At 41.5% G+C, this 21,215-nt stretch overlaps 1 protein-coding gene and 1 long non-coding RNA gene across 8 annotated transcripts in view; one reads left to right on the forward strand and one right to left on the reverse strand.

Annotated features, from left to right (window-relative positions):
* The window catches only part of LOC139990619 (putative aminopeptidase W07G4.4), a 213,797-nt gene that overhangs the window by 178,998 nt on the left and 13,584 nt on the right, over positions 1 to 21,215 (forward strand). For 6 of the 7 annotated variants that reach the window (XM_072010023.1, XM_072010021.1, XM_072010020.1 and 3 more), the window contains 4 exons: positions 8,114 to 8,520; positions 9,171 to 9,345; positions 10,422 to 10,573; positions 11,135 to 11,275. In XM_072010023.1, the coding sequence (XP_071866124.1) occupies positions 8,162 to 8,520; positions 9,171 to 9,345; positions 10,422 to 10,573; positions 11,135 to 11,275 (827 nt within the window). In that variant the 5' untranslated portion in view covers positions 8,114 to 8,161. Of the gene's footprint in view, positions 1 to 7,722; positions 8,521 to 9,170; positions 9,346 to 10,421; positions 10,574 to 11,134; positions 11,276 to 21,215 lie in introns of those variants that run through there. The other variant, XM_072010025.1, reaches the window with a different exon arrangement.
* On the reverse strand, positions 1,887 to 7,744 carry LOC139990645 (uncharacterized). Its single transcript, XR_011800610.1, has 2 exons — positions 7,613 to 7,744; positions 1,887 to 2,403 (listed from the first exon to the last, which is right to left on the reverse strand). It is a non-coding gene; the product is annotated as an uncharacterized lncRNA (long non-coding RNA).

The raw sequence follows: 21,215 nt of genomic DNA on the forward strand, positions 1-21,215 counted from the left end.
TTAGGAATTCGTGGAGAGTCGAGAAGCTGTCGAATCGCGGCGACAAGCGCAGTTTCCCGATCTGTGCGACGTCGCCGCGATTTGGCGCCGATCCAACCGCGTCTCGTGACGCACAGAAACAGAACGAACGCGACGATGCACGCGTCCTCGCAAGAAAAATCCCTGTCCTGTTTCCGACATCGCCTTCGAATCGAGCAGACGCCACGCTATCCCGTTCTCGAGTGTTTTTCGTTCGTCGAACGCGAGTTATCGCGAGCTATCGCGAGCTTGGAAACTTTCCTAGAACGATCGCTGGACAAACTGCTAGCCGAAATCCGACAGGAAATTCGGCTGACGAGTTGAGAACGTTTAAGAGCGCCGATTTGAGAATTACAGGAAAATGCTTTAAGTTACGCCGTCGAAGATTTATCGTCCCCTAAGAACTAGAGGAAATTGTTTCCTATTCTTTCCTTTCTTTTTCTTTCGGAGCTAAGCGAGGTCGCAATTAAGCGACAATTTTGACTGTCGTTCTAGATCCCTAGTTTCAATTATTTCAATTATACGTTATTATCGTTTCGAGCGTTGTACAGAGTTTAAAGGCTTTCGTAGAATTTTAGAAACTCGTAGAAAGCTTCGATTTCGGTACGCGTTTGCACCCGGTGATGATTCCACTTCCAACGTTATCTTAAATTTCTTCTTCCTTTCCTTTTTGTTTTGTCTAAAAGCGAAATAGTCGCGTAATTCATCGAGCTCGAAAATTTCAGCTCGCTTAGTTTTCCTATAAACACATCAAAATGAAAACTGATCGATATAACTATTAAAATAGTTCTTCTGTTGCGAGGCTTTTGTCTTTACTTTTTCTTTTTCCTTTTCTTTTTTTTTTTTTTTTTTTGTTTTCTTTCAAAGCAGTTTGATTATGCTCTCGCTGGTTCAACTCGCGAGATCACGACCACCGTCGTGTATTAAAAGAGTAACAAAAAAAGCAAGGAAAAATAATAAAAGACCGAAGCTCATGCAATATGCATACAATCCGTGCTGGCAAAGGCCGGAGCAGCTGATATGGTTTATCGTTAATCTCCGGCTACCAATTACAATACCGTTATCGCTGATGCTCGTCATGCGAGAATTTTTCTATGGAGTCGCCGAAACCATCGTCGTACTCGAAATCTCCTCCGAATAATCGTTAATTAAACAGTCTTTTCACGTACGACGATTCGCAAGTAGTCACCGTACTAATCGAAAAACGATTAGCCTCTTGGGAAATCCTTGGCGAATGCGGAAATCTCTGATTCAACGATGTTAAAAGGAACGGATAGAAGGGATATATCTGTCTGTCGGTGAAAACGCGACTGTTCCAGAGCGAATTTTAATACTCGATTTGTAAATCGGCTACCAAGCGAGAAATCAATCGGTAATGAAAGTTTCATGAGACGCGAATTTGTATCGCGACTCGTACGTCACAAGTTTCTGTTCGTTCGCGTTGCCGCTGAACAGAACAGACGGGATAAAAGAAACAGATCGACCGTCTCGGAGGATTGCTTTTTACGCAATGTTATTTCGGGTTGTCACGGTTCATTATATTCGTCTCGTTGAATACGATTCCTCGAGAATCGAATCGCGACGAAAAGACCCAAGCTATCGTATTTACAGCGGAGATCCTTTCTTCCTTTACTTTTTTTATTCTCCATCTCTTTCCCTCCATATATGGCACTATAGAAACGCAATAATTTGAAAAGCTGCGCTCGATGAAAACTTCAATTAAATTTGCAAGCAATCGCCATTTACGATTGAACCGCAACGTTCGGCCAGCCGTAATAGCTGGGAAACGAATGTCCAAAAGCGAAACGTTATAGAATCGTATCAAATGCCTCGGTCGTATAATTGATTCATGGATGCTTCCAGTAAACTCTTTTATCATTCAATTTATTCTTCTTTCGTTCGTCGTTCTTGCATCTTGCAATAGAAAGCTTGCTGAGTTTCATCAAATTTTCATAATAACTCTAGCGAAACTTTACATACTATCGAAATCGATCGAGATTCTTCGTCGTTCTTCTAACATTTTTCGAGTCTTCTGATACAATAATCGTAATGGTTATGATTAACGTTATGATGACTAGCGAGAAATATTCAAAGTCGTTAAATTTTCCTACAAATAACAAAAATCATATTTTATCCATTGTTGTCGTGAAACTAAACGATCGTCATAGCGTTAACGATCGGATAATGCAGAGGGATTCCTTTCTTGTCAAATTCGCGCTTCAACTTTGTCTCTTCAAAAAAGTCGCAGCTTTCATCAACCATGGCGTTACCGCTTCGCTGCACAGTTACTTTGTAGATCGTTCATAAATCCACGAAGTGCATCGATATCAGCAAAGTAGAAGGTCCTTCTTGTTACAGGTCGGCGAAGTGCACACGAAGTGGCGCCTGAAAAAGAAAAAGATACCGTGTAGCTGTATCGCGTCGAGTTTATCGGTAGGCAGCGAGGTGCAGCTTTCCCTATCGCGCCGGAACCGTCGATCATCGTTCGGCGAAAGCAATTTTCCCGTGAAAAATTCCAGAAAAACGTCGTAATGCCGTTAAACGATTTTCGGTCGATCAGCTATTTAAAGGAATAGGAAATACTTCGATCGATGGCTGGTTCATCGAGCAGGAGGTAAAAAAAAAAATTGTGTCGGTCGACCGAGTTCGAACCTAAAATTTCTTTAGAAATAGATTTTGAACAAAAGATTGCGGTATTTCGTAGCGGTTGGATTTTCAACGCGTTCTTCGTTGCTCGAGAAATTTCGAGAAGAACAAAAGTTCCAAAAGCGGCGATTCGTCATGGTCGGTCCGATAAAAATTTCATTGGCCCCGGCTGATCGGAATCACGCGTCGCGAATAAATTTGCATCCGCTCCCCGGCCCCGATAGGTCGCAATGGATTCGCCGCTCTCCGAGAGCCGACTAGCATCGAGACGTCGATTTAATTCGCGGTCTACCAATTGTTTGTCTCGTGACAACCGTTCTCGTGATCGATCAGCTTCCGTGAACTCGAAGCACGTGCTCTCCCCTCCGCGTAAGTAGTTTCTTCTACCAACGAATTAATCATACTAGTCGGCGGCTGTTGATAACGAGCAATCAGCTAAATTGAGATCGTTAAATCTACGCGAAGCTGCCATTCGTGATAACCACGAGGGAATTTTTTCTACTGGTTTTTTTCGGTGCTTGTACCGAATAAAAACCACGTAACAAGTGTAATCTTTCTAACGTTGTTTGCCCATGACTCTTGACACCATCGATAAGGAATTGTGGAAAATTTCTTCGCTAACGATCCTCTCTAACGATCTCATTAAGTACAGCTCCTGGTAATTCGAACGATGTCATTCATGATCGTCGAGCGTCCAAAAAGATCTTGAAACGAGACGCGTGCTGGCTAAACCAAATTCTTCTTGCGCGAGTTCTGGGTATACGGTCGTTGATAAATTGGACAATATCTCGTAAGTTCTCGGTTAATCGCGCGTTGCGAAATAACCGGCAATCACATGCTAGCGTTTGAATCTTACGTGCCTTTCTTCACGAAAAGCTTGTTAGATGTTCACTGTCGCTATCACTGTTTACGAAATAAGAGGAATTTATCACTGTTTCCAGCCGTCATCTCGCTTCCATAAAACAGACATCCACCCTCTCTGTTCGCCGAAGTTGACGATGGCAGGATGTTATCCGCCTTTGTTCCTTGGAAATCGATTTTACAATTAACTTCCGTTCCAAAGATCCGCAACACTGTGACGTCTTTGGGATTTTCCTGATATCTCACGTGCACGATCAAACATCGAGAACTTTTCGTCGTAATTTCCGCGAATTCACCGGTCACGGTTAATTTCTTGTCCAGCCTCGACCTACGTTTTAAGCGAGCCACACCTTGCTCCTGAATTTATAAATCTGATTTCCGTGAAAGAAGGAAATGGATTGGGATTCAGCTCGAAGGAAGCGCGGCTCGCAAGATGCTTTCCATGGCAGGGATTAAGATTCTCCAGATTTCAAACGTGCTCTCGAGATTTCCTGAATGCAGTGGATTATAAAAAAAAATCCCTCGTTCTACGGAGAGAAAAATATACGGCACGAAATGCTACTTTATCAGAGGAAGCGTAAAGTTTCCTTGGTTTTTACGTAGAATGTAAGAGGTTTTTACGTCCGGACAAAATGTTCGGGGTGAGATTCTAGACAAGGCGTCGAAGGCCATGGAACGGAATGGGACACTGGTAGATAGAAATGCGTATAAAGAGGAAACGTCACGGGCTCATTGTTTCAAAGTGCACGGTACGAAAAAGCTTCCAGCGTTAGTATAGCCATTGGCTAAAAACACTACCGTCACCGAGTCTTTCGTCAACATTTGACGTTTCCTTTGGATTATGCGACCCGCATTGTTCTCGAACTCGCGTTAAGTAACGCGTGGCGATACGGGAACAACGCTCCGTACGATGGAAAATGAGAAAGTTGTGAAAAAAAGCTGGATTTCTGGAGACTATGACATATTTCAGTTCCGTATGTAGTCGTGTAAACGCGATAATTATGTATTATTTCTGTATCTTAAACGAAGAGAAGCGAACTGATCGAATGCGAATCGGCGAAGACCCTCGATGCCGTAATGATCAATTATGTTATTCAATATTCACGTGACAAGCCATTGTATGTCAACCGAAGATTCCAATTGACTCACGTGTAATTACAGCTGTCACGCCGACGCAACATTTGTCAAAAAAAGAAATTCGCAGAAATCCCTCGATGAATTATATAATTGCCATTCGTATGAATCTCCCGAATTGTCAGTCGCGGAATTTACATTTACAAATCGATAAAAAAATTCCAAGAATATATGTATATACATATAAAAAAGATATGTACATATATATAGACATGGTTGTCTATTTTAGAAGTTATTTTTATTTTAGAAATTGTCGCTCGTGTACTATCAAGAACGCTCAGACACACCTTCAGATACGATCAACACCTCACGAAACTAATTACGTCCTCGACCTGAATTTCTTAACTACCTAAAGACATACTGATAAGTGCTCGTCTGGTTCCCTTCACACGTTCGTCTCCATTCGTGCACAGTAGTTTGGCGGTAGAGAGCGAAGGGGAAACGAATGGGACGAGTCAGACGACGACAGATTAGAGTTTTTCAGGGAAATTTCCGCGGTGTCGGCGCCGCAGCATGGCTGGGTGTCACGTATCTAAGTAGAAGGCAGCCGTCTGATCTTGGTATAGGGAAGGAAGGCGGTGGCTCTCTTGATACCTGCAGACGACAAGGACGAGCGAATGAAATTGACTGCGGCGCCGTGCGTTTCACGGTGGCTGCGCCACTTGGCTCGACCGTACAAGTAGCTCGTTCCTTCCCTTGTGATTTCACCGGGACGCGTCGACGAGTAGCGACGCGGCTTCAAACTGAGCGATTAAAGCCGAAGAAATCTTTCCTTCGAAAAGGATCGAGTAGAAAGAGAAGCAAGAGATTTCAAGACCAAAGGCAACTCAATTTGAAGTTGAGGTAGATCGGATAAAATCGAGGTTAGGGTTTAGAAAGCTGCAGGGTCACTGGCCCGAGTTAGATACGATTAGCTAGAGGATGATGCATCTAGTTCTCTGTGTTCGTTTCGTGTTGTACGGCTGTTCGATGATTCGTCCATCGCTGTTGGATTAATTGTCACGAGCGAACGAGTTTCGATAGGCACGCAGAAAACAAGTGGCTCGTGTGTCACATGCCAGCAGCGGTATTTATTGCCTTATTTATGACACCGAGGCCGACGTATCAGTTGAACTGGAGCAGATGATTCCAGTTGCGTTATATCTATGCACGCCTCTATCGTTATTTACATAATTCGTAAAGTTTCGGCGAGCTTGATCGCTAGAAAACGCGTGGGGTAGACGCGATAGGAGAATCCGCAAAAATTCAGAACGAGATCTTTGATAACCCTAAAGCGAATTACGTTCGTACGAACGAACGTTCTCGTACGTAATTTACAGAGAGAGAATAATCGTGTCGATATAAGTAAAAAACATCCGGGATTCTAATTTTTAATTACAGACTAAATTCACGATAACTCCGTTTCTCTTCTATCCGCAGAAACGTATCTGCATAAACGTGCGTATATTTAGCAAAAATAAATTACATAAGAAAAGAATCTCGATCTTTTAATTTATCTCTCTCCAAGTAATTTCAGCAATTGATTCACGTTTGTTTATCAAGTCTGCAGAAAACAAGCGACGTTACTATAACTCAATAAAGAAATTTGTACTGTCCCATTTGTTTTAAACGAAGAAACAATTCCGGTTAAAGAATTCCTGATCCGCATACGAAATATTCTCGCGAGGAACGTGGTTCGGAGCGGCCGACCGTTCGATTGCTCGGGCGAAATGGGTTAAACGCAGCACGATAAATAGCTTGCAATTGATTTCGCATTGTAACTGCGGAAACGAGAGTCGAGGCTCGAGGATATTCGCGAGTGTACGCAGGTATGTCGATGGAACAACGTCCAATGGAATATTTCCTGATTTCCGAAAATCAACGAGACAATGGCGAGTTTGTGGAGCCGTGACAAGGATCGATAACTCGAATTACGCGTCTCTAAACTGTATGGAATGTATTCGATAAAACTGCAAGAAAAATTAACGGAGAGAATTCTCTCGTTTGCCCGCCAAGGAAATTTTTTTCTCAATAGCGATCGATTCCAGGTGACACGATTCTGATAATGAGATTGTAATTTTTTCTACAAAGATAAGAGTGACGTAAGTGTAATAACGTGAAAGAATATACAAATTTGTAGTAAAATGGGAAAGTGGGTTAGGTCAAAGAAAGTGATTTTTTCAAGACACTAAATATTCTTCAAGATTACGTTGTTGACTCTTCCTTTCTATTTGGTTCTCTCGTGTTCATTTTTAGTATCAGCATATACGATATAAATATTCTAATGATAATTTCTTATCTTGAAAAGTTAAGTGATTCAACTTCTTTTTTATGATCGATGCGTCATGATATACGTATATATAAAGTTTTCCTTGACTAAATATATCAAAGATAGTTATGTCCTCGATAATTAATAAATCTACAAGAATACAAGTATCATAAACAAAATATGTGCTTTAACGAAAGGGAAGCTCCAAAGTCGATAACTTTCACTTTCTCCTTAAATTGGGATTATCAAAGAACAGTTATTCTAAGGATCCCTATACTATTGTACATACAATTTGGAATAGTACACGGCAACGCCACATCTGCCTTTAATTTCTAAGTAACTGCAAACAAAGTAAGATTTACTGAATTATTAAGCATTAAATGCTGCTACAAGCTCTTAAACAATCAAGTTTCTAAGCTCTTGTTATTCTCGGTCTTCTAAACGCAAAGAATCCGAATACCTGGCTTACGTGGCACAAAGGACTGCTAGTTGATTTACATCAGCGCTAAACAGTCGTTTAGACAGAATTACAGATAGCATTAAATTCAGAAGAATCATTATGCATCGAATCGGTAAACAAATAACGTAAGTGAACAAACGAAGAGCCTAATGCGCTGTGCAAATGCCGATACACAATAAAGCAATAGAAGATAAGAAAAAGCTTTAGCAGTGTGTTACTAGTCCCTTCCACTCTGTTACCCTTACTCCTTTCCTCGCACTTGCCGGAAGATAGTCTCGAGTCGATGTTCGTCGCTCTATCGCCGCGGATAGCTCTATCTCGCTCCTCGTCCCGAACATAATAACGTGAAGTGGTTTACGGACTGCGTTCAGTCAGAGTACGCGCTGCCGTTCCGATCGCATCGGATCACATCAATCTTCTATCGCTACTCGATACAGACTCGCGGAGCATCGTGACACTCGCCACAACACGCAACACGTGTACGTTTACGACTACGTCGTAAAACGTTCGAAAATTCTAACTTGAGAAGCGCGTGAACGCGACGCAAATCGTTTTGTCGCGCGACGATCGTTCCGAGCTCTCGGCATTCACTGGTCAAGGTGTCGAAGGGAATCGAGCGCGACACCTGTAAACATAACTAAACTCTTACACGAGACTGTTCCGCGGGTAGATTCAAACACGAGGTCCTTCAGGATAAGCTCGATCTACGTCGATAACATTGACACGCTCTTATTTTCCGCTGCCAGAAAGGACTCGATAATAAAGGAAGAAACGGCCCCGCAGGAGAGCCCAGGATGACGATCGGCGCGTCGTCCATGGTAATCGACTATCTGGTGTTCGTCGGCTGTATCATCGCCGCGTTTGTCATTCCGCTATGGGGCAAGTTTCGTGGCCGTCGAAAGGAGACCACCAAAGCGGACTATGTATTCGCCACCGGAAATGTCTCGATGGGCGCCATGATGTTGTCCATCGCTCGTGGCACCCTTGGTGTCCGATCTTTCCTCGGCTATCCGTCAGAGCTGTATTACAGAGGTAGCGCCATGTGGGAAACCATCTATGGCATGCTGCTCGCGTATCCCATCGTGTGCTTCATCTTCGTCCCTGTTTACTACAGCCTTGGCATCACGTCAGTCTATCAGTATCTAGATATGAGGTAATTATCTGCGAGAATCGTGTTATTTCGCGATATTCGTGGGAATATACGTTGAGAAACGCTAGCTTGGATATTGTATCTTGTAAATTCGAATTCTCGCGAAAGAAAACATCTCTTCCTTTGTCGGGTGGAAAATTTGATGCTGCGAGCAAGCAACCGATGTACTTGTTTCATGTAAATTTCATATTTCGAAAATATATCGAAATAATCGATGACCGAGGAAGTTAATAGATTCTGTCGTCTAAACGGAATACCAAGCGTAGCATCAGCTTTTTCTCCCCGAAATAAGAACGCCTCGACTTCGTGGCGTTTCGCATCGAAATCACGCGGACACGTGACGGATCACGGGGAAATTTAAATTCACCGTGTACACGATACTCGAGAAGCTCGATATCGTCGTTTGCTTCGCCGAAATCAGGCTGCTTTACATTTTCAATTTACGTGTACCAACCATGACATAAACTCCGCTCTTTTCCTCTTTTTCGCGATACTACGGACCTTTCTAGACTCTTTCTTTAAATAGAAACGATTGTTTCAGATAGTTTTTAGAGTTTGATTTTTCCTATGAGCCTTGAAACTACTCTCGCGTTTAACGATTATGTCCGGCCGTGTCGGAGAATAGACCTCTTGTAATTATGCTAATCCACCAGGTTCAACTCGAAGCTAGTCAGATGCCTCGCGAGCTTCTCTTACGTGATACGTAGCCTGTTGAACTTGGCCGTCACGATATTCACGCCTTGCGTCGCTCTGAAGGCTGTGATTGGCTTGCCGTACTGGGCCAGTATCTTGGGGATCACCTCGATATCCGTCGTCTTCAGCGTCATGGTAAGTTTGATATTAAACGTAAAAGCTTCGGATAATTATTTTCGAGAATCATAAAAATAAAACTTTAAGCGTATCGTAATGTTCCATTACATATAACCAAGAGGTTGAATATCCTATTAAAATTACAAAAGGATGTTTTATCTAGCTTACAGAACGGCACAGAGAAATAGAATAGAAATATTCGACTGAAATATTTTCGGAAATAAATGGTATCGTTTCAAGTTATATTAGGTTATCTCATAAGTAATGAGACTTTCTTTCTTATGAAAAAGAAATCTGACGGAAATTAATCAGTGATATATAGACTGTTGATGTTTTTATGGAAAATTTAAATGTGCAGAAGAGTACAGAATGTATATACTAATATACAAAAACACTGTACCGTTATATTTATAACAATTAAAGGCTGAAAGAATAATCCCTAGATAGATTCTATTTCTTTACTAATATTCATAAAAATGTACATTTGCATAAACATCTGCAACATAGTGAAGTATTTCGCTCATTTTCTACAATTGTCGTCACTTTTCTATTAAGCTTTCCATTCCCATTTTATGAAAGACCGATGGTGACGAGTTCCATTGTTTTAAACTCAACTCTTAGAAAAACCTCGTTACTTGTGACCTCATAAATATTCATTCGAGAACAAAAGTTCATCGACTAGCATGATTCTACTGTAACGCGGCGATGCAAACGGAGAAGAACGTTTCCAAGAACCGATGATTTTCCGCGTAGAGACTGAAACATTTAAATCGTCCTCACGATGTCCGCCACATTTTCGTCCCATCAATTATTCGCGATCCGAGAAAGCAGAGTATTCGTCCCTGTTCGTAGTGCATTTCCAGTCGAGAGGATCGTAAATACGATACGCGCGATCGTAAAACATACACGAACAGCGGTGACGGGCCATAAGTGTGAAAATCTACCGCTTTATATCGCCTTGTTTATATCGATACGTTCCCATTCTCGAATTCCTTTACGCGCTCTTTAATAATCTGCAGTTGCTCTCCGCAATCAAACTCGAATCAACGAATATTGCAGACTACAAACGAAGATGCTCGTCTTTTTATTCGCAGGGTGGTTTGAAAGCAGCCATCCTCTCGGATGTCATACAAGGAGTGACGATGATCGGCGTTTCGCTCGTGATAATCGCCAAGGGTTCCGCCGATATCGGACCTGATAAGATTTTGAACGTGACGTACGAACGTGGTCGATTAGATTTCTTCAAGTAAGTACAAATATAGATTGATTATCTAGCTGCCGAAATTAAGTAGGTTATTAGGAATTAAAATCAGATGAATTGCACACATTATTTTATTGGACATTTATCGACGATCTAGTGAGCTTGAAACTGTTTCACGTCTCGTACGAAATATCTGCATGATCTAACCGAATAATAAATCGGTGTTAGTTCGAAGGCGACGTTCGCTTGGTTTTATTATTTTAACGTTGGCTCTGAACAATCGATCCTCTGTGGACGTTATGGCAACATCTACCTAAGAGCAGTAATAAGATTACGAGACATACATCGCGTAATTCTAATTCAAAACACTCGTCTCGCGAAGCGAGGCAGTGTTGAAGAAACAACGTAACCTCGAATTACAACCGTGGGTTCCTATCGAATTAGCCCAAATCCGCGTTTGCTTCGGTGCATTTTCAGCGAAAAACAACTCGACGCGTTTCTCTCCAAGTTAAACCTGTAACGTGGAGCGTTTTGAAAACGAGAACGCTTTTGATCGACTGCTACTTCAATTTCTGGCGAGTCAATAGGGCCGGTCTCTGATTTCAGCACAGATTTGGATCCTACCCTCCGAGTGACGACTCTGTCAGCAACCTTGGGTCAATTATTCATGAGCCTGTCCATCTTCGGCTGCCAGCAGAACTTTGTGCAACGATACTGTAGCATGACTAGTCAACGGAAAGTCATAAAGTGAGTAATTTCATTTATTCGACCTTACCAACCTATTCTAGAAATTCGCATATTTGTAGAAGATTTTTTGTATCTTGACGATAATTTTGAGAGAAAAAAATTTCTCCAATGAAGTTACGAATGTTCTACCTCGATAAAAATTTCGAAATTTTCGAGCATCGAAATCTGCCTCGAAGTTTCTGCAATTTCAGCAAAAATTACACGATATGTAGGGCGAAGTTCGAGAATACAGAAGTTGCCCATACTACTTCGAAGCACGCACAAAATTAGCATTTTACGCGACAGATATGTAAACAAGTGTCGCGCAGATAACGCCACGTGTTACAACGTGCAATGCTAAAATTCGTGTCATGGAAGAGGTCTACCAATAAGGAAACGTTTATTAAAATTCTACGAAAAAAAGGAAGTTCCCAACTAAAAGATAGAAAGAAGAGAAAGTAAATTTCACAAGTTTAATTTGTCATAATATTTTGCCACCGCCATTCCTCGCGTTACTTCTGGCTCCTTGGAGTGGCTTTCCGCCGAACAATCGAGAAAATCACCGGTGAGGGAGATCCGATGAGAATTGGGATTCATTCTGTATCCCCGAAATCGAAGCGACAGGAGTACGAGTCGAAAGTTTGCGGATCACTTAGTCGACGTGTACACTGAATCGACTGTTTCCCCTGGAGCTAGACGAGGAGCAGGGGAATCCTTCCGGGGGTGATCTCGAAGATACTCTGTCCGGTCGATCGTGTCTAGTTTTCTTTCCTTCTTTTTTCAGTTCTTCCTAGCTTTATATTCTTTCTTTTTTGCACGTTCTTTCACTCTTTCTTTATCGATCGAAACAATCGAGGTCTGACTTTTTAATTAAAAGGTCAATCACAAATGGTGAAATGAGTCATCGTCACGCTGCCAGAGACGCAATTTTTGCCTGCCACTGCGTTGGTTATCTTACTAAATTATTATTATGATCCGGCTGCATGAGTCGCGTGACAGCACGTGATAACCAGTCAGTTCGCATTATGCAAATTGTTACAGTCGTCTGGCTGTTATTCTTACTTATGATTGTCCATTAATCGGTCCTTCTCCTCGTTTATCGAAACACCGGACAAACAACAGCGTTGCTTACTTTCGCTCGTCGATTTTTCATATCGGTGTCATTTTTTAACTGCATCGAATTGGAATAAACATCGGGCGTAAAACGCGTTAATGACATGTGTGTAAGCCTGTTATTTAAAACAGCTAAGATATGCAGCAGAACATTTATCTAACTCGCATAGAATCATGTGTAAGTCAAAAAGGTTATAAATAATTTCTAGGAAATCGTGGTATCTGCTGCCGTTTAAGAACCACAGCCGCTTCTTTTCATCCGGTGACGCGATAACTCCGTTTTTCATTGCCGAACACCGGCGATGAAAAGCGGACTTCTTCCCGCCGAAAGTAATTTGCGAACTTCTTTTCATCCTTCCTTTGGGATAAGAAAGTTAATTCCGAATGATTCGAAACGAGGAAACCGTACAGGATGGTCGATTATATAACCTACGATCGAAACGCGAAAAGATCTCTGGTGACGTTTCGCGAAATGAACAAGTGACATTTGTGAAAAGCATAACCCGTCCCGTCGTGTTACCGTACAGGAGAAAAATGAAACAAACGAACAGCCGATTTCAGAGGCAATTTATCTCTCCCTTTTTCGAACGAAACATCGACGAGGACACGCGTTGGCATTCCATGCTCGCGGACGTTTTATTAGAACATAAATCCGAACAGCGACGCGTCGGTGTAGCTGCGATAAAAAGCCCCGCCGAAATGGACTTTTATTAGAATATAATCGCGGCCATGGTTGCGCGTTCTCTCTTCGCGATAAAAATGTTTTCCCGTATGGATTTTTATTAGAGTATAACCGCGTGCGAGCGAGCGATCCGAAACTACCAACGATTTGTCACTTTATTACGCAATTTCGAGCAGCATTGATAAAGTTTTCATTGTGAGGACGTGCGAAAGAAAAACGACGTCGCTGTTTTGTTCTAGGACGTTCGCGCACAGAACGGATAACCGTTTGAAATTCGTCCGAAATCCAACGATGCTTTTTCCTCTTTCGATTGGGATTTTACCGAGATTCGTCGCGAGAATGAGAGCTCCGATCGTAAACGTAAATAATCCTACATATCTCGTGAAATAAAACGTTTAAAATTTACGAACGTCGAGAACCCCTTGGTAGCAGAGCAGATTTTCATGCAGTTCGTATCCGCTTACCGTTTTCTGATTCGTGAAATTTTCTCCGCACTCCTCGTTACCACATAATCAATGAGCCCTCCGCCTGGCACCCGGACTGGGATTAAATGGCAGCGGGCCAAACTTTTAGCAGCAGATACTCCTTCTCTAGCTAAGGTCAACAGTACCAAGTCGACCGTATATGTATCTAATGACGTTCCTCGCTCGTAAGATCTACCCCGAATCGGTTTTGCACGAGTTGCAGGTAGAAAATAAAAATCGATCGAATGACGAGCAATGAATAAATTGGGAACAGAAACTCTTACCATTATACTCGTGCTGTAACGATATGAACCTTAACCCTGATAGTGTTTCACATCCTAATGGAAAAATATCTCGTGCTTCTTTTAGGACCATGTTAGCCAACATGCCGATAATATTCGTCTTGTTCTCTCTCTCCTGGGTGGTTGGCATGGTAATCTTCGCCAACTACGCGGACTGCGATCCTCTCACACTAGGATACATCTCGAAATTCGACGAGATCGTGCCGTTCTACGTGGAAGACAAGTTCCTTAACTTCCCCGGTTTGTTGGGTCTCGTGATGGCTACTCTATTCAACAGCGCGCTCACCTTGGCGGTGTCGAACCTCAACTCTCTAGCCACGGTCACGTTCGAGGACTTCCTTAGTCAGATACCCGCACTCAGGGAGTTGAAAGATAAGCAGCAGCTACACCTCATCAAGGCGATCAGCGTTATCTACGGCGTGCTGATAATAGGCGTGAGCTTTCTCGTGGCGATGTTGTCGGGAGTAATCGAGTCGTCGATGCTGATGACATCGGCGACTTCCGGTCCGTTGCTTGGCGTATTTGTGTTGGCTATGCTGGTTCCCTGTGCCAACTGGAAGGGTGCTGCGACTGGGATGATCTTCAGCCACGTGACCACTTTGTGGATAACCTTCGGACACTTGAGTATGGGCAATATGCACAAGGCGGAATCGCTTCCTCTGTCGACGGAAAATTGTCGGAACGACACATTCTCTCCTTGGGTCACGCAGCCTGAACGCTTGTTGGACGCTGCGCTCAACGTCACGAACAATCAGTATCAAAGCGTGCCATTACTTAACGCGACCCAGGCAACATCTGCCATAGGTCCACTCGAATATTTATATAGCATCACGTACATGTATTACGCGCTTATAGGAAGTCTGTCGACGGTGATCGTCGGCATTATCGTGAGTCTGTTGACGGCTAATCCACAAGAAGACATGTACGAGCAACATCTGCTTCATCCACTAGCGGTGAAGATATCCAGACACTTCCCGGGAAGACGAAGATTGTACGCGAGCAGCACGCGGTTACAGAACGAGCAGAACGCAGCGAATGCGACTGCTTCCTCGTCGGTGACCTCGATCGCGAATGCCGCGGAAAAGACTGCTCCTCTTCAAGGAATCGTCGATGATAATGGGAAGCTTCACATCGACATCGGTTACATGGAGAAGCTTAATGCACTCAAGAACGTCTCGCTCGATGTGACCAACGAGGTCAGCAAAGGAACCAGGCTTTGAGAGGAAGTTCCTAGTGTGACGTTCAGAACGCGATTACAGTGTTGTTCGATCTTCTCCTAAAACGAGGCTGATTTCCATTTCCCTCTCCAACTGTTGTGTTAACGAACCTCCGGGGTGAGCGAATTATTTTCCCGTAGTTGCACCATTTTTACGATTTTTTGTTAGTATTATAGTCAAATGACGACCCTAGCAATATCTTATTGTTAATAGTATTCTCATTGATCATCCTGTAGAATCAGCATATAGCTATTTTTATTTCCAATAAGCAGACAAACGCGCAATTTTACAGGGTAGACGCTAGTACAAAGTTATAAGCATGAACGAATAGCTTCGTTGAACCACATTTAAGAAATAGTAGGCGCGCGATATTAATCGGCCGACTGTGCACGCGCATACTTAAGCGAAGTAATTACGTTAAGTGAAGTGATTCCAGGAAAGATGCGATCACGCGTGTCTAGATGCCGAGAACTAAAATTCAGTCGGTTTTTCCCCAAGGTATTTCCTAAAACACTCCCCAAACGAGCTCGCTTCGGTAGTTGCAGACTACAAACGGTGGCATTTATCGGTGCACGCGAAACTGCATCTACCTTGCTGACTCGATTTTCTCCTCGCGTTCCTCTCGTGTTCTCCTCCTTTATATTCGTTCCTTTTCCGTCTTGTCCGTTTTACGTCTCGTAATGACGAGATCGACAAGCTCTCACTTTGTTTTTCTCTTCAACGCGAGCTTCCCATGCGAAGCACTTAAAGGAAACGTAAGTTTCGTACGAGTACACGAAACTTCGTGAGAACACTAAGCCATTTGCGATCCAATCTTTATTTCGCAAATTTGTAAAGATACTGTACGTTATACGTACACGTGCGTCTAATACTCATTGTTCAAAGTCAAGTGCGGAATCCGCGGGTCCTTGACGATGTCAAGCACTTGTTTGCAGAGTTCGTGTTCCCGATAATCGAGAAATTATCCGGTGTGTCTATCTCGCTCCCCAACGATACGGGGAAACGTCGTTCGTTATTCGTGTTTGATGCGAGAGAAAGTGATCTCTGACATTTGTAGAACGCTCACACCGGTGACCTATGCCTGTTGGTCCGCTCCTGCGTTAGCGTGTAACGAAAGTATTGAATCGTGATATGATTGCAAAGAATCAAGTAGATGTTAATGCGTTCCGTTGCGCAAGGTCCGGATTCTTAAGGTCAGAGTTTCCCGCGACGAATGATTCACTATATGCAAATGAATGAGGCGTGTATTGACAGAGCGTGACGAACAGTTCACGCAAATTGTATATTGAACGATATTGTATATTCTACGATATTCTACGTTGTTATAAGTTTTATATCTTATAGATTATGCGTTATTTTTTTAACAATATATAGACATATCTATAGAGATAGCGAGATAGAATACGATATATGTAAAATATCAAATGGATCTGTATGAAATATTTATTTTGTTCTCTTTTTGCATACAAATATATCACGTTTTGTACGTGTTGTGTTGAAAATTCATCATTCTTTACTTTATTCCCTGCTTTATCTATCGTCTGCCTGATTATTTATTCAAGTTGAAGTATTTCGAATTTCGCGTTTCAATTTACATTTCCCTCTACTTTACTCGTTAAGATTATTTTACTCTGTCAATAACGAAACAGATATTCGAAGATACGCTCACTTAACAAACAAATTCTAGCGCCGACTGCAGCAAACAGATTTCTTATTGTACGAAATAACACTCCGTAACTATGTTATAACGTTCATTCATCAATCGCATATTCAAATACCGCGACGCGTAATCCGCGAAATTAATCTATCACGTCAATCAATCGATTAGATAGCGTTATCGTTTATTCAGGTCATAAAGATATGTAGAAAGATAGAGTACATACACGAGTCATATATTACCGTGTAAGTGGATGCGATACGGAAATAGAAAGAGAACGCTGCATAGAGACTCTTTCTATTATTGTCTAATAAGACACGTACACTGACGCTGCTCGTTGATCGGTGTTACACTTATGACTTACATATTTACTGTACAAACGTGTATATGCTGTTTGACGAGGACTCAAGCGGCCACTACATACGTAGAGTTCTCTTTCCATTCCTGTATCGCTGTTTCAATTCGCTTACGCACTCTAATCTTTATATCTCTACGAGTCAAATCGTTCCAGCTGTTCCGACGTTTCTTCGAACTCTGTCAAATCTGATTCCATTGCAATGTACAAACCACAACGAATCGCTTGGATTAAGAATCAGCTCGCGTTTGTCGAGAGAAGCCATCAGCATCGAACGACTTTATCGTTGAATTTCCTTGGAACTAAAGTACGACAAATCTATCGATCGTCGTTTTCGACAAAAGTAAAGTTGCAAATTTACGAGGAACCAGAGGCAAGAGAATATCTATTCCGTAGAATCCCCATAGAATCTCCGTGAGAAGCAGGAACATAATCGAAATGGAGATCATAAAATTTTCCTCAAATTTCCGATGTCGCGAGGCGTACCTGATAAAGAAGTTAAGGTAAGTAAGTTCTTAGATAAACCTCAAAATGTAAGATTACTCTCAAATTTCCAGCAAAACTAATTTGAAATACACGAAATTCGGTGAATTTTGAACTTATCAAACAGTTATCGAGAAATTGTTAATAACAGTAAATAATTAACCGAATAAGTTAATGCGCTTTAACGCGATGATATGTGACGGATTTTAAATAGGAGAGTTTTAGTTTTACTTTTGTTTTCTAACACAGAAAAGCTGTATTCAAGAACCGCACCAAAATTGGCACAAGATTACATGGAAATGTCATGAAACGAATTTATTACTTTCTGTAAAACTGTTCGCACACTTTTTTCTTAAGATATTTGTAGCACGACGATATCTCATAACTCGAAACTCATATTCTTTACACACGTCTGAGATTCTCCCTCTAGGATGAAATTTCTTGGCTGTTGTACTTACTATGCGCGCATACTAACAAATAATTCAAAAATGGATAGGACCGCAACTTTGTATTATAACATACGGTATTTTGGACGCCGAAATTACCGATATTACGTATTTCACATTATTTTTATTCGAAAATGGTGAGGCAAGAGCAAAATTTTTTTTTTTTTTAAGTTCTTTTAAACATTTTACACAACATATTAGCATTTTAATAACTTTTTAGGAACGGTTTTCCTGTAATTAATCAAAAAGTCATTTTTACGGCTTACTATGTATAGGAATTACGTGTTAAAACTTTAAACTTTCAAGATGAATATTTCCACCTCGGTAAAGCCAGGCTCTCTACAAATTGCATGATGCATAAATAATGTGATAAATAACGTGTCGTCGAAATTTCAAAGAAATTATAAGGAAGTCAATCGACGCTACAAATGCCTCAAATGTTAATGAAAAACTAGGTTTCCGCGCGAATTCAAAAGCTATGCAGAGAAGTCAACGTGGTAGCGTCGCACGATAAGTATGTTTAGATATTTGAATAGCGAGCGAGGATTCATTGAAATACACCAATTTCTTTAATTAAATTTTCTAAAAAAAAATTCTCCTTCACAATTATCCATTTTGGTAGTCAAATGTCGCAGCTTTATTAAATTTTTTAACCGCATTACGTATTTCAAATAAATTTTTATTATCATATTTTTAACGTTAAAAAATATTATTGCTATTTCCATAGTATTATACTACTTATAAATTTATCATTTATTAACTTTAACTCCAACTTGACTAGTTGGCTAAGAATTACCATTCTGCAAAGTACCATTATACATAGCGCTTCCTGGAAGAATCACGGCTGCACTGGCAACAGTGGCAACACTGTGCACCCTAGCGTTCCTGGCTGTCCATAAAAATCCTGGAGAGTGAGCATCCAGCGTGCGAAAGAAATCGATCGCGAAGACAAGAAGCCGAGGAACACAGAACAAAAGGGAAAGAAGCAGCAAGTGAACGAGGATCGATATCCAACGTGAAGCTGACAGTGAAGGACAACGGTCGATTGGCCGTTGTTCTTCTTTGATATTTCGATACTTTCGGTCCTTTCGGTGTCTCGCGTCGACGTCGAGAAACGTCATCTCGATTTCTTCGCGATTTTTCAATCGCCATCCATGCGCCTTCGAATCTATTCCTTCGAAGAGGCCCAGTAACAGAAAGGAGACCATCGATCTCGAGAAGAGAACAAACTTTCGAATTTCTCTTCCGAAAGGACGTCGCTAACACAGCTACCATGGCGGTAGAGTCAAGGTAAGTTCATGAAGACCGTGAAACAATTCGCCACGTAGACGCTCGTGCGTTTCTGCAATCGTTGACCCGCGAGGACTCGTGCAGATTCGGAGTGGCTCGACGTCCACTCGGCTTACTTCGAGAAACTGCCACGCTTCGATTTTGCTTCTTACAGTCTTCTCGAGAAGAACGTTGTTTTATAACATTTCTTCGTCTTCTTTAACGGTTAATTGGATATTTCTTGTGGAAGAATAAGTCTCGTTCGGAACAAGTTTCGATTGAAAGTTGTTCGAGTTATCGAAACTCCGATAAAGTTTGGCGTTAAGTGACTTTTAATGAACTTCGATTTTCTTAAATTCTGTAGACGAAACCAATGTACGTTTGAATTTGATACATTTTCTGTTGCAACTATCACATAACTGCGTATTTTTTATTAAAAATACCAGTGAACTTGTCGAAAGATTACTGCCTCACCGACTCCGATAATTTTTGGCTTTGTTGCGGGGAATTATTTTGAATAACTTTTTCCTATGTATGTAACCATCGGTCATCCATAGTCTTCGAGATATTTGCAAATAACACATGAAACATTTTTCAGTCTAACAACGACTGCATAACATAATAATAAATTAATTATCAGAATAATAATTTTGTCACTTTGCGTTGCGATCACAACTCGGAACATTCGTATAGAACATTCCTAATTAGATTCGTAAAGTATGATACGAAAATAAATAAATCGATGGTTGATGGATATCGACAGATCGCCAAGTGGCGAAAGTGTCGACTACGTTCGCCACTGTATCACAGATACGAACAGATAGCCAGGATTCAACGTATTGGTACCGGCAGTTTCTTGCGAATATGATGGAAACTAGGGCTGACCGACAGTTACGTGTATAGGAAAAAGTTTTACAGCATTATGCCTCCGACAACATACTCAAAAATCATCGAAGTCGGTGAGGGATCTGTCAACAAGTTCACCAAATTATTTTTGTTTAAGTAATGACACTTGTTTTGACATCATAACTTTATAATTGAAACTTTGAGAAAGACGTATGCACTCTGTACGAAACTTCAACGAGGCTCGAGCAAATATTAATACGAATAAATTATAATACAAGATTTTAATACTTACTAAGGAATAGGTATTAAATTTTTTATTAAGGAATATATTTTTTTACGAGATCAAAAATCTGGAGTGAAATCCACAGGGCAAAATTTCGAGTGTCAGATCGTGCATACCGTCCGAATTTTCGTATATTTGTTCGTGATAAACGCTCACGGCTGTTCTGAGCGGTGTGAAGCGCGGCTATCGATGGTTAACGAAGACAAAAGCGTACGAGTTGCTGCACGATCCAACACCTCCGCCCCTGAGGGGTCGAGTTGCTTTCGCGAACTTGCGTGAAGATGCCCCCGCCCCCTTCGATGTGGTCGCGAGTCTGCGAAAATAAGCCAAAGGAAACTTTCCTCCGACGCGTGTAACTGCACCACGTGGGATTCGAAAATTCTTAGGAAAACTCGTACGAAATTTCCTCCGACGTAATACCAGTTCAAGCGGAGTTTCTCAACTCATTCAACTTTTCGTTAAAAGAGACCCGAGATGAGGGTGTTTAACGTTTTTCGGAAAATTGAGATTTTGTATAGAGTTTCGAGAAAGGAGGAAACGATAAAGAGATGGTGGATTTAACAGTAATGGGGAGATGTTCGAACTGGAACTTGGTGGCTCGCGATAAATCTCGAATCGAAGAACGAAACTATGGCCATTTCCAAAATAGCGAGATTTATGTGTTTTTTAACTCGCTAGAATCCCTGTTGTCTCTGAACTCGTAGTAATAAAGAAATTCTATTTAAACATAAAAATCTCTCATTCGTTATACAAGAGATACATTCTGATTTTATTACGTCAAATGACCCGCAACTCTCAAACGGAGAGAACCTTATCTCTAAAATTACCAATTCCAAGGGAAGAG

The sequence above is a fragment of the Bombus fervidus genome, chromosome 9, assembly GCF_041682495.2.
Source record: "Bombus fervidus isolate BK054 chromosome 9, iyBomFerv1, whole genome shotgun sequence".
In the NCBI taxonomy this organism is placed as follows: domain Eukaryota; kingdom Metazoa; phylum Arthropoda; class Insecta; order Hymenoptera; family Apidae; genus Bombus; species Bombus fervidus.